At 41.3% G+C, this 14,282-nt stretch overlaps 1 protein-coding gene across 2 annotated transcripts in view; it reads right to left on the minus strand.

The window, feature by feature from the left end:
- Positions 1-6,870: 6,870 nt before the first annotated feature.
- Positions 6,871-14,282, minus strand: part of cdh4 (cadherin 4, type 1, R-cadherin (retinal)) — a 265,554-nt gene continuing 258,142 nt past the window's right edge. For both annotated transcript variants that reach the window (XM_034686336.1, XM_034686407.1), the window contains 5 exons: positions 13,207-13,443; positions 12,199-12,432; positions 11,885-12,024; positions 9,231-9,395; positions 6,871-8,746 (listed from right to left, as the gene is read on the minus strand). In XM_034686336.1, the coding sequence (XP_034542227.1) occupies positions 8,540-8,746; positions 9,231-9,395; positions 11,885-12,024; positions 12,199-12,432; positions 13,207-13,443 (983 nt within the window). In that variant the 3' untranslated portion in view covers positions 6,871-8,539. The remainder of the gene's footprint in view (positions 8,747-9,230; positions 9,396-11,884; positions 12,025-12,198; positions 12,433-13,206; positions 13,444-14,282) is intronic.

The following is a 14,282-nucleotide window of genomic DNA, read 5'->3' on the forward strand; positions in this document are numbered from 1 at the left end:
CTGCTTCTCTCCATGACGATTATTAGAGGGGGCTGCTATTAATTTGTTACATTCAGTGTTGTCGTTTTTGCTTTCACCTCAGGGTTTGATTATATAAGAAATATCTAAAGCAGGTCTATTTGTGTGTTTGTGTGTGTGCAGGCACACTCTTGCTCATGCCTTTGACTGTTCTTCTGTACTTGGTGTGCTTCTGTCTGATTTCTAGATGAGAACTGACGGCTCTGATAGTGCTTCTCAGCAGGGGTTACCCTTGCACTTTTATGATAGGTCTCCGGTCTGAAATTCTCTGCTTGTTTATGCTTGCAAAGGGTTTAGTTTCAATAATAGTTAGAGGTTTGTGAAAACAACCCCAACCCCCTTTATGTATACAACTCCCATTGTTATGAAAATCTTTGTTAAAGTCACACCCCTACAGAGATATACATAAAAGGTCATGATAATTGCATCACTGACCTTACTCTGTGAAGTAATGAATTCAAAATTACATTTGTGATCCCACCTTATTCATGCTTTTAGACAAATGCAATACTCAAGTCAGTTAATTAATATGATCCTTTTCAACGCCTCCTTGCACATTGTTGATTAAGCTTTTGGATTATGAATTTAAGTCTCTCCAAGGAGGGACATGAGAATGGGATTTGGGTGAACTGATGAGGCAAACTGTGATCCAGTCACTGCACTTTATCATCCATTAAGATGCACAAATCCAGTAGCCTATAACCACTTTTATCCTGAAATAAAAGATAATGGTTTTCAGACTTTTCTGGGGAATCAGAGCCTGAGATATAACATGCAACAACAGTTCATTAGTTTACACCCCCTCACAAGTCTATATCCTGTGCGTCTGTACCCTTGTTCCACTCAGGTTAATGCTGACATTAGGACTCTTTTGTTATAGGGTCAGCTGGGGCACTTTTCTTTGGCCTGAGGATACTATAATAAGACCAGTGTTTATGACCACTGCTGAAATGGGTTTGTAAGCGCGGCTGAACCGTTGAGGTATTGATGCGGGGGTTAATAGCCCTGTTGGCCTCTTTAATGGAGCTGAATCAGGTCAAGCAGCAGGCGGTGTCAGCCCACAAGAGAGGAACATCTCCATTTACGAAGTCAGCTCCTATGAGGACAAAGAAGCACCAAAAGGTGTTGTGTGTTCATACCTGTGGTTCACACATACAAATGTGTGACATGCACTTACAAAGTTACTTAGACTGACACAGGATCAAAGAGGTTTAGGTGCCAGACTTTAAAGGACTCAGTTTGGTGTGGAGGCCAAAACAGCTTTGCATCTAAAAACACTGATCTTTTATTTGATACGTATGTAACAAGTTTACAGTGATGCTAGCAGCTCTGAGAGGCTGTGCTGATGCACAACAGTGCCTGACATGCTAATTGCTAACTGTAACATGGCAGCATTCTCTCAAACCCAATGCTAAAACGGAGATGTGAAAGCGGTTTATTTACAACTTTCACAGTTTCAGAATGTTAACAGACTCACGTTTGCAAAAAATGAATGCATTTGAAGTATTTAGTTACAAACACTTGTGAGATGAGAGGGACATAAATGAGTGCAGAGCATTTAGTAGAAGTTGAGAGATTTGATTCTGTAATTGGAAAACCTGTAAATAAAGTCGTTTGACACCAAACACTTCCAAAAGTGGGAGAAGAAATTCAAAGATGTTTGTGTACCATTCCATGAAAATCCATTAAGATTTTTTTTTTAGATATCCTAACTTTTACAAAAGTGACTGACCAACTGATAGACAGACTGACATTGCCATTCATAGAGTAACACTGATAGCTTGGCTTAAAGTGGTCGGATTATGCAAAAAAAATAAAATCATGTTTACACTAAGGTGTTCACCTCGCCTTGGAGCAGTTTCAGAAAGACAAAAATGAATAATGTATTACTAGTGTCACCTCTTAAGCAGAGAATCTCCATGAAACTTATGAAAATGATGCTCTTGAAATGTCTATGTATATAAGTCATACATATTAGAACAGAGTCATTAAGTGGAGACTAATCCTCTTACAATGGGCACAAGGCCAGAGAGGTTGTCTTCTCTCCCCGTCTTGTTTACCGTAATATCATCATTACATTTACAAGACTAATACTGTTACACATGGTTGGTGGTCATTTATTTATTTATACTAATGACTGTGCTATACATCCATTATTCATGGTAAGTGTTGCTCTATCTTCCTGGAGTAATGCTGACATGGAGAATTGGAGGGGTAGAAGGGAATGAAAGCTTGATCTTGCCCTTAAGGACACCAGAGACCAACTTGGCTGTGAAGGAATCATCTCCTACCATTTAGAGGTGTAGCCAGCGTCCCGGGGAAAGCACTTTACCTGTGGCGAAGGTAAGGAATTACATGCAGTTGATTAGAGCAGCCACTCTGCCAGGGGGTGCAGCTTGAATTTCCGACTGCACTCCAGCATATAATCACATCGAGAAGCCGGTCTCTGCAGAGATGCTCTACATCAGCAGCATAGATTTCATGTACTTATGTGGAGGATAGTCAACAAATAATGCAAGAGCAATACAGCAGTGCGTCATTCTGGTGATGATATTTTAAGTGTCCTTGAGAACGACAAGTATGTTGTGTGAACATTCACAGTGATTAGTTATCAGAGGACTCCGGTGACAGTGTTGGCAGATATATTCAAAAGTTTAAATTGTAAGGACACAATGAGAAAATGCATCATAGAAATAAAAACCCAAATTGATAAAGTCTTACACAGCTGGATATCCTATAGTGACTCTATAAAGCTGGTCCACAAATATAAACAATAAAGAAAAGGAAAAGAGGGATGAGAAGCCTAATTTGTTTCTTCATAATGGGTAAGTCTTCAAAAACACTGACACTACATTTCCCATATTGCAACTAAATTCAATTTTTTTTATTAGACATCTCTACAGAAGGCAGCCACAAGCCAGAGAGAAACCAGGTGTTCTTATATTTTGAGCAGTATGCCTTGTGACAGCTACACAGAATTTTATGTGTAAAACAGGTGGAGTGCTCTCTTAAGAGTTCTACTTAAGTATTAGCAGCAAAATGTGCACACATTTAACAAGTAAAAGCCTTCGTAAATCCTCTGAGAGAGTTTTAAATTATTGATGCATTAACTGTTAGGCAGCGCAGTTATTTCCAAAGGATCCAGATATCAACCAGTCCTCCTCATTTCACTGTGTCATTGATTGTGTTTTAGTTTGATTAAATAAAGGTTTTATTTGAAGTATCAAAGCATAAGTGCACAATATAAGGATCTTATGGGTTACAGCCACCTTTGAAGCTCTGTGATATTGCACATATGCACAATTTTGCTTTGAGCTGGAGGCTAAAGAGCACCCTTAATGCCTTTGCCATTACATGCTAACATGTTAATGATAGGTGGGCATAATGTTAATGTTATATTGTTAATTCTCAGACTCTGTGCTAGTTGGGGCTAAAGAAAAAGCACAGCTAAGGATGAATGGAATTAGTTTTTGCTGTTATTTTTTCATAAATCAAAGTACAGGACACATTACAAATTTGATCTGATGGTGGTGCTTGATGAGACATTTTGATTACCACAACAATGTATCCAATTTATCCTGATTCAAAAGCAAGCGGCAGCCCATGCGGAAGTGTTATAAACTGCAATTCATCAAGAATCCGCTTGAGGCTGGCTGCAGAAACACCGGAAACCATATACACACCAATTCAAAAAAGACAATCTTTGCAGCATTAATAAACATGTTTACAGCCTGGTTCAAAAAACAGCTTGGCCCTACGTAGCTAATTTCTCTATCGGCACACACTGAACAGTGGGTGAATTTTTTTCTAACGCGACGGTTCAGAAGATATTAAGATTACAAGTTTTGCCCAAATAAGGATATGACTGACTTGACTCCAGGGCGGTAAAACACATAGCTGTTGGCTGGGAAGCTCAAACTCTGCCCCTCTACGTCACACTCTGCCTGGTTGAGTTCCGCATTTCCAATATGGCTGCCACCGTCAATTGGCTTCCAAACATCTCTCAGGAACAGATGGGTGACATCATGGATACTACGTCCATTATTTATACAGTCTATGTTCAAAAGAAAATAAGCTATAATATAACAGTCACTGAGCATTCATTATTGTGTGCCATCTTCAAATGAACACAAGAATCTGTCCTGCTGTGGACCACATACATGAATGTTCTTTGATGTTTTATCCATGAGTTAAATGTTTGCTGTAGTCAGCGCAAGATTATGTTAATTTCCTCAGCCAGATTGCTTCTCTGCTTACCTTGGATCCAAAAACCATCACCAGCGCAATATTCCAGCGCACATTCCAGCTGTATTTTGGCTTCACTTTTTACATTGAGAGGAGATGGAGGCGCATCCTTCATACTTACATACAGTCATTGATTGGGCCCTGGGTGAAAATGCCCATAATTAGGCTACTGCAGAAACGAACATCTCTACAACATGATGCAAAGAACGATTCTCAACTCTATGGGCCATTTAATTTTGTTTTTACTCATAAAAACTCTTCTGGAAGCACTGCTGATTTGGCTGAGAGGTGGATGCATTGCCAGGAGACTTAAGGCCCACCTCTTAAGCTCCACCTCTTTACCGATTACATTTTTCAAAAGTTAAGAGGGGATATTATTTTCAATATGATGATAGCCATCATCATTAGGCTTCTAAAGCCCTCTTCAGAGACCAGTGAGTGACATCACTGGGACTACATCCATGTTATATACAGTTTATCGTACACATGTAAAGATATGGTGATTGAATAATTAGCTCTAGCTATTGATTAAGTATCGGAGATTGAACAAAATGTTGATAAGATTCCACACACAATCACATTCACATTTTAAATGTTGTTTGATATTAACACAGGCAGTGTGTCAGCTGTGACTGGTGTGAGCACTTTCAGTAATAGCAGAGAGCCTGCACTGGACCAGTCATCCATATCATAAATGGCTGGTTGTTAAACAGTAGATATTCTCTCCCTCACTTGCCGCAGGAACATCAAATTTATTCTGCTGCTTTGATCTCATTTTAGACTGGGTCCTGAAATAGCAGGAGGCTTAGAGTGGTGTCAGCAGAAACGCAGCCAGCATAGGCAGCCCGGCCTGGGCGGTACCTTCACTGAACAGCTACATGAACACTAAACAGTGAACAGTTGATCACACAGCCAACATCAGAACCAACATCCGCTGGTGTTTTTTCAGATTGGACTGTTCCCAGTTTTAGCCCAAGAGACTCACTAGCTATATGGAGAGGAAATGAAAAGAGCCGGGCTTGGACATGTTTGAAGAAGAGAACTTTATTTACAACACACAAGGCACTGGCTGCATGCCAGCAGCAAAGCTTTCAGTCTATATACACCATTTATCAAGGGAGCAACTTGAGTTTGCCTTCTACTCTTACTTTGCTTTTCTGCCACAAGAAACCAAGTGAACTCCAGCTAAGCTCATCAAGGAAACCTTCCCTGAAGTTAATCTCTTTGGCTTCCGTCTAGCTTTAAAGATGACCTTTTACTAACCTTATTATTATTTCCGAGCTCTGAGGATTCTTCTGTTAACATACCGTAGGTCTGCTTGGTCCATGCCAGAATCCATTATTGTAGTACAGGTTGACTTGGGTTAATTATTAGATGCTGTCATTACTGAGGCACTCAAAGGGAGATAAGGAATGAAAGCATTCATTATCAAATGGTCCTATTAGCTCCATCGGCCCTGATCACCTCCTCATTGTTAGAGTGGACAAGCCAGGATTGAGTTTCACCTCTTTCTAAAAGCATTTTCTAAATGTTATGCATTGTCCCTGCTGCGCTTGAATCTCACTCCCATCAACACCCCCCTGTTGCTGACCCTCTCTTCCATCCTACTAATCACCTCTCCACACAGCCTACCTGCATCCTGCCTCCATCTCATTTTTCTCCCACTCTCTTCCTGCCTGCCTCTCTGCCTTCTCTCTGGGTGTCTCATTAAAGGCGCTCTATCTAATGAGATTACGCCGTGGGGATTAATGGTGTGGCTAATTGATAGACACACAGCCGGAGAGGATTTAATCCCTTTAAGTCCCTAGTGGGTTTTTTTGGCGCTTGGGCTGACTAATTGAAATCACGGGTACGGACACAAATATACTTCCTGACCCCATACACTGCTCTCCAACTCTTTCTTGTGTAGAGCAATAAAAGGACAAATAGTGAGTGTTTCATTAGAAATTGTAGCCATATCCAAACATTAGGGTCAAAGGTTAACTGTGTAATTCCAAAGGGACACTGTTCAGCTTCTCTTCTCTTTCCAACACTTGACTCCACTTTAAATAAAAAAAAATGAAAAGACTGCTGTCGTTTGGAGTGCAAATACAAACCAAATATTTCATTAAAGAAAGGTGGAAGAGCAATACACTTAAGCTGCAATGTTGATATTTCTAAGCATATTTTAAAATCAATCGTTCTGTGACGGCACAAGTGTTTGTAGAATAATTAGAAGATCCTGGTGAAAATTGATGCAGTCTCTTTTGTTTCCAGCTCATTCATCATCACTCTTCCCCGGCTGATCCATGTGGGTGGGAGGGGGCCAGAGGCATGCACTGCTGTCTGCCAAAGTATCTTCTTTGATAGTACCACTGTAGGGCACACACATCAGAAATGCTCCAGTTCAACACATAGTGGCTTGAAGTCTGGGCTAGTTTAGACAGAGCTATAATAAATGACCCTAAAAGTAGTATCACATAGGCCCACAGAGGCCCATTATGGTTTAAAGCTTTGAGCGACATATTTGAAAATACAACTATTGAACCAACCTGTGTCACACATTTCTAAACACACCCCGAGGATGGGGCATGAAAGGGAATAGTAAAAAAAGATGTCACCTTTTTAAAACATGTCTTGTTTATTTACCGAAGCACACATCCAGTATCTAGATGACTGAATAAAAGAATTCCAGGACACACTGAGTAATAGAACAACTATCAGCAGGCATTGCTAATGAACCCTCCACTGTCCTGAGGCCAGAGGCCTACAGGAGGAACACCTCTGTCAGAGACAATGCAGGGTGAAAGGGGGTTGGGGGTTTCACATATAAAAGGAGTATAACAAAGCATTTATAGAAAACAATCCCAAAGAAAAAAAGCAAAAAATGTAAAAGCAGGCATTTAAAAAATTAACAATGCTTTCAACAGAAGACAAAAGTATCCAGATATTAAAAATGAAAGGGCCAAAAATCCCCTAAGCCCAATAAAGAGCCGGAGGAAGAGCAGCAACTTTAATGTCATCAATACTTCAAAAATAGGTATCTTACAGTATTTTTATTTTCTCAGTGTCTTTATACAGAGTATATTCATATAGTTTCTGCAGACTATTTTCACATTCTCACCACATAGTAACAAGTGCTTTAAGTAAATCATTTTGAAAAAAAAAAATCATGCACCTTTTAATAGTTTTGTTGGCCTATAAAAAAGAGGAATGTTCAAGGCGGCAAAACAAAACAAAAAAGTCTTCCTTAGATGCCTTTGTACCCGGTCATTTCAAGTTCCTCTTTCTTACACTGTCTGACTAATCAGATCATGCCTATGTAAGCTTTACACTGTGGAGAAAGCAATACAAAACCATACAGGGCAGGCAAGCGTCTCAACAGAAAGGCTCCTAACGTCATGAGTCCAGAGAGGAAAGGCAGGCATTCTCCACTAAATTAGAAAACCCCCACATGTATAAAAATGGTCTCACACAATGTCAGCGTGTTGACAGGTGATGCTTGTGAAAGTCATACAGAGCAGGTCCTTGAAGAAGAGGGTTGTCTTCCCCTCAACAACTCCTATTGGCTCTTTTAGGCCATAGTTCATTGGGTTATGATATCCGATAGTCTGCCCTGGTTGTGTCCTCCCCTCCTGGGACTGGCTGCTGGGGTTGTTGATCTGCACCGCTCTGATAGCAGAGGAGAGAGACAGGCAGGGCTGGTTTGAGGAGCGCAGGGGGGCGACAAGAGAATGTGCCTCCACTGTACTGCACGAATGGCAACCGATCCTGAGATAGCAGGAGTCTGATACAAAAACACACCACAAAAGGCACTTTATAAAAAAGACAGTGCTTCTGTTCTAAGGAAATTCAAGTTGACAGAGTGAAAGAGAGAGTCAGATTCCCAAAAAACATTCTCTTCAGTGTGAGACTAAAGCAAGAAATGGTTTTGTTTTAACAATCAATCAAAGCACAAATTCACTATCCTGTCTCTCACAACCGCCTTGATTCATCCCCAGAGACCTCCGGGTCCAGCACGGTGACAGAACAAAAAAAAACAAAAAACATCACACTACATACTCGCCACTAAAAAGTATAAAGCCAGAATACAGTTGCGTTGCAGCAGGATTCATGTTTATGGGCTTGGTTGCTGTGAGCAAGCTCACGCTCCCTGTGTAAGGGTCTGTTCCTTACATGTCTACCACAGAGCCTGCCTCGATCTTCGCCCCTTCCCATGGCTTCTAGGAGCATCAGTCCATCCGACCCTGCATCTCCTGACCCCTGCCACAGCCCCGCCCAGCCCCCCACTCCGCTCTCAGTCATCGTCCCCTCCTCCGTAGAGGTCAGCCAGTTTCTTGAAGCGAGGGCCCCAGTCGTTGAGGTAGTCGTAGTCCTGGTCCCCTGAGCTGATGGAGTTGAGCGAGCTGACAGAGCCGGCGGTCGATCCACTGCCCTCATAGTCAAAAACAAGCAGGGAGTCGTAGGGGGGAGCAGTGGGGTCGTTGTCTGCTGCCCTCAGACCCTGAACACACAAAGATGGACACAGAGGTTGTGAAAGATGTACAACTGCTTCTCTCCAGTTTACACCATTCTCTGTTGTGTGAGGTAAGACCTTTGGACTGTATCAGGATGTCCTTTAAGCAGAACTGGATTTAGGCCAATAATTGTTGTTCACCAACAATGAAATAGAGGTGATGAAGCTTCACACAGTTACAGGTTCAGATGGCCCGACTGTAAAAGTTGCAATAAACTGTGTCTCATCTTGCTCACCCACCCATTATGCTTTTATTGCTCCATCATGGTCAAAATGATGTTTTAGAGCCAAATGCTCAGCTGTGTTTTAGAGGACAATTCTGCTGCCAAAGGAATACAAGCCTTGATAAAAGGGGGGGGGGCAAAATGACCAGTAAGTCTTTAAAACTGGTGTTGTATGTATACTCCCTCGATTTTAACTACAGACAGGTATGGGAATAACACAACAACAACATATTCCATTTCAAACTTACATCATTAATGAAGTCTCCTATGTCTCCAGGGTGGGGCAGACTGGGTCTGACAGGGTACTGGGACTCAGCGATCACAGGTCTCTCGTCAACCCTGCGCACCCCTGATGGCTTATTGATGATGTGGTCTAAGGACTCAGGTTGCTGTAGCTGGCTCAGGTCATAGTCCTGGATGGAGGGGATAAAGAAATAAGTGAAAGTGAAAAAGTTACTTTATTTGAATCCTTGTTTTTTTTCCCCCTATTTTCAATCACTTTATTGGTTCCACATATTTCTTCTTTTCAAATCACCCTTTCCTCTCCTGCTTATAGACTTGGGCACAGGTTTGAATCTAGCTCAGGTTGAAAGTGGGTTCATAATATGTACTTTGGCCTCGTCCTACGGTCTGCCCGGTAGATTCACAGACTTTGATGTAGTTTTCAATAAGTCTGAGGGCTGAAGAGTGACTTGTGGAGAAGTCTGTGCTTTCAGACTTCTGGGCTCTTTTGTGAATCTGCTACAGTCTTTACTTCAAAGACAGACTTTAAAGGTTAATTCATATTGAAATTAACATGAGCAACAATTACATAGCTTGACAGTTTACTGTCACATTTCTCTTGAGTCATGTTTGCTCATTGTGCAGATGACATCTTTCACTATTTAATAAGAACCTTTTCTCACTCTCAGAAACTCTTAAAAACGTTCAGTCTGCTGATATGTATGTGCTAATTATTTTTTACAACACCATGTGCTTCTTGTTGTTTTTTATTAGTCTAAACTTAAAAGTACAAAATAGATGAACAGTCTGTTGTTTTTACTGATAAGCTTTCAACTTGTGTTTAAAAAAAACAACTTTCCAGTGTTTACCTGTGTGCTGTAAATAAAGTAGGTTGTTGAGGTGTCTTAACTGATTATAATTGTGGTGCTAAGAAGTGAAAATCTGCTATTGTACACTGCTGTCCTCTGCTGCTGGCGTGTGTTTATTCTTTAGATATTTGCGTGACGGTGTTGCAAAATGGCAAGTGTCAAATATGGCAAAATTAATAATATAGTTCTGAATTTATCAGAGCTGTTGGGGGTTAACAATGTAGACCATTTTCATTTATGCAGGGGGCACTTTAGGATTAGAAGAGGTGATGTGCAGATAGTGTATAACTTATCATTTCCTGCTCATCACATGGAAAGAGTTGCACTAGATGTTGAGTTAAAGCCAAGCTGCCTGAGCAATTGTTCAAGTGGCAGAGGGCAGACTACTGCCTAAAACATTTTTAAAGTTTCACTCTATGTGCCTTTCATGAGCAAACCTTCCTTCTGTCTCATGTTACTGTCACTGACAGTATACACTGGAGTAAATTAATACTTTTTGCAAATTGAAAAAGATGGCCTCACTTGTTTTAATTTTTGAATAAACTAATTATTTAGTTACTTTTGCATTTATCCATATTTGTTGTTGTTGATTAATAGCAGCTGGTGCTCAGAGGTAGAGCGGGTGACTTCTAATTGTTGGATTAAAAGTTTGATCCCCAGCTCCTGCAGTCCACATGTCGATGAGTCTTTAGGCAAGACACTGAACACCAACCACTCCAGAAGGCACTGGCATCATGTGTGAATTTGTGGTTGACTGTGATGAATCTTAATAGGCAGCCTGTTACTGCCGCCTCTGCCATCAGTGTGTGAAAGAGTGTAAAAGGGTGAATACTGACATGTGGAGCAAAGGTCTCTGGAGAACATAAAAGTACTTAAGAAGTGAAGTTAATTTACTACTTATCCAAAAACTTATCACAATGTGATATAAATATAAAATGGAACTACTCAGAAAATGTTCAAGCTGTTGGTCAGAAAAGGCTCAAATCAGGTATTTTTTCTGAGGAGGTCACTGGGAAGCTTTTCAATATTATTGTGGCAAGAGTACTGTGTTATTTTATTTTATTTAATATTTTAATTTTCTCAATATTTTTGCTAATGTTCGAAAAAGCATGATCGTGTAAGTTGAAGGGGCCTCTGTCATTAATGTGACTTCTGACTATAATTAGGGCAACAGTTATAAATCTTACTCGGTTTAAAGTTTGTTAAAGAGACCACTATGGATGTAAAGAACATGATTGATGATGTCTTGGGATCACTGTCATAGGATCTACAACACAAGAAACTCCCTGGCATTTCTGAGTTAGGATCTTGTTACTTGTATGTTGCTCGGTTTTTTAGGGTCCTCTTCAAAAATGCTTCAATGATGCTTGCTTTGAAAGCATCCATTTAAAAGCTTGTTTTGGTCTTGTTTTTGGGTTCATCCCTTATGAATTTACTTCAGTAATTAACTGCCAAACCACACAAATCAATCAACAAACAGCTAATTGGCGAATACTAAGATAAAAAATGTATCTTTGAAGCTCTTTTTAAGGCAAAATATTTTTTTGAAGGTTGACATCTCAGAATAAATTACAAGTGCTTTTCAGTCATACGATGGTCATCAGTTGCAGGCAGTCAAAATGGACTGATTTCTCAAACATTATTTCTCTTTTGGATTTTTATCGTCAGAATGAACTCCTAACCTTCTGTAAGTGACTTTAATACACTCCAGTATCAACTCAGAAAAGACGATCGATTGTGTGTCTTAGACAAGTTTCTAAGGACTTGTGTTTAAAATGTAAAAATGTGTATTTATGATGTGTAACTGATACCTGGTCCTCCTCTCCTCCTCCCTCTTCATCATACTTAAGGATGTTGTCTCTGACATCGTCCTCTGGGTCGATCAGCAGAGGCTTGGCCTGACGTTCCTTCTCTCTCCTCTTCATCCACACCACAAACAGCAGAACCATGCCTGAGAAAACAAGGAGGGAAAATAAAGACTAGACGCAGACATGGTTTGAGACTAGTTGTCTTAGGCCAACAGAACAGGGGTTTAAAAGTTTGTTGAGAATGTTAAGGGATTTTAATTTACTAATGAAATGATTCAAGCTGTGCAGATTTGATATCACCACTGTGTTGTACTCACTGAGCAGTATGATGATGCAGATGAGAATAGCGATAATGGCCCCGGTGCCCAGGCCAGCGGCTGCCACGGCTCCTGTCGCGCTGCAGTCCCCGCTATCATCACAGGGGCAGACTTTAACTCTGATCAAAGAGCGGTTGGACAGAGGAGGGTTCCCCGAGTCGGACACAATGATTGGAATCTCGTACACATTTGCCTCCAGATATGGAATTCTTAACCTCAGCTGGGCGTAGTCACCTGATGAAAGAGTTTGGGATCGTATTGACGATGGAGAGGAGAAGGTTGGGAAAGGAAACATTGAGAGATGGATGTGCAGGGAGGGAAAACATAAAGATGAAGGAGAGGATGGGAAAAATAAGATTAGACAGTGCACTGCAGAGAAATAGCATTCTGTTTACTGCAGGTCAGTGCGTCGTCATGCACGAAGGTACGAGTGAATGACACACCGAATAAAAGCTGCCAAACAAACCACACAGCAATTATTCTGACATGAACGCATGCAAGGCCGCATTAATGATATATAAAACAACAGAAAGTATATTCCTCTTCCATCACTTAGTCAAGCTGAGACGTGAGCCTCAGCGGGAGAAGAATCCAGGTATGAGATCAGATTTGTCCTCAAGACAACTGCTGTGATACATCCATCTGGGTGGATTAGGTGACAGATTGGGTGCTCGGGGGACAGAGAGATGAATGGATCTCATTTGTCACAAAGGATAGATCGTACGTCAACACTGGATGGCACCCGCGTCTCTCACTGTGAGCTTTGTGAGACGTTTTGTTAAACTTGGACTTCTCTCACAGCTTACAGCAATCCCTGATCCCCTGATTGATGTCAGCAGTTACTCTGCAGAGGGGCTTTTGCATCCCATCTGTTAAGTTTATGGTTTAATTCTGGGGATGCAGAATGTTCATATATCACACATACAAATCTTATAAATGTTACATCACAAGAGGAGGTAAAATATTTCCTGCAATAACTACAGTAAACATAAAGTGAAGCATTTTTACCGCTGAGTCTGGAAATAGTCCAGTTGCGGCGAACGCTGGCAGGAAAAGAAGGCAGCTCAAAAACAAAGGGCCCCACATTCGGGTCAGCGTCGGCATCTGTGGCTGTGATGTTGACCCTGGAGTTTGGGCGTGCACGCTCGCACACCTGGGCCTCCCGAGGAACCAGCACCGGTGCGTTGTCATTTACATCGATCAGGTAGATCTGGAGAGTTCCTGTCCCGCTGGCTTGAGGGGAGCCTGAGGGGAGGAGTGAGGGAAGACAGGAGAGAACCAGATCAAAGGAGGAGAAGGTGAGATAATACTGTAGCGATCAAAAGAAAGGAGTTGAGGAGCACAGGGGTTAAGATGAAATGATTGGTGCAAAAAGCAGGAAAGTGGAGTTAGAAGACAGTGTGATGAGAGAGCTACAGAAGAAGGCAAAACAATCCCTCCATTTCAATTATAGTTTTCCAGCTGGTTCATGTGTGAAGGTGAGAAAATGAGGCATACAGGCAGAGAAACAATTGGATGGAACAGGTTTTGATTACTGTGTGCGGCTGAAAGTGGAGGACAATGCTGTGTACATTTATGGAGGAGCAACCAAACAAAACAGCCAAAACAAATAAAAGGACACATACATTTTTCAGTCCTTGTGTTTAGAACTGGCTGCCTTCTGAACAGGCCGAGGCGTTGGGACAACACTCACAGTACGATTGCTGCTATCTGCACTCTGCAAAGCCCCCTGGGGAAATGACTCAAACACTAACCCTACACTACACCCAGCAACACTAGCTCATCATAACTTATTCAGGCTTTCTCATGGCTGTCAGACCAGAACAGAGCCATCAGGCTTAGAGGCACATGTTTGATGTTTTATGTATTAACAGCAAATCCTCTAATGTGATCTGATTACAGCACACACAGTGACTAAACTGCACCTTAACCGACTGAGAAATGTTGTTTTGCTGCCACACTGTTTTCATTGCTCTTGATGCTGTACAACACGGTGCTGGGAATAAGCGGCTCATTGTTATTTAAGTGCACTGCTTGCTCCCCAACGAGCGAAGTGAACTTGAAGTTGTTTTGTTGGTCTGATT

The sequence above is a fragment of the Notolabrus celidotus genome, chromosome 1 (genome assembly GCF_009762535.1).
Source record: "Notolabrus celidotus isolate fNotCel1 chromosome 1, fNotCel1.pri, whole genome shotgun sequence".
Classification (NCBI taxonomy): Eukaryota; Metazoa; Chordata; class Actinopteri; order Labriformes; family Labridae; genus Notolabrus; species Notolabrus celidotus.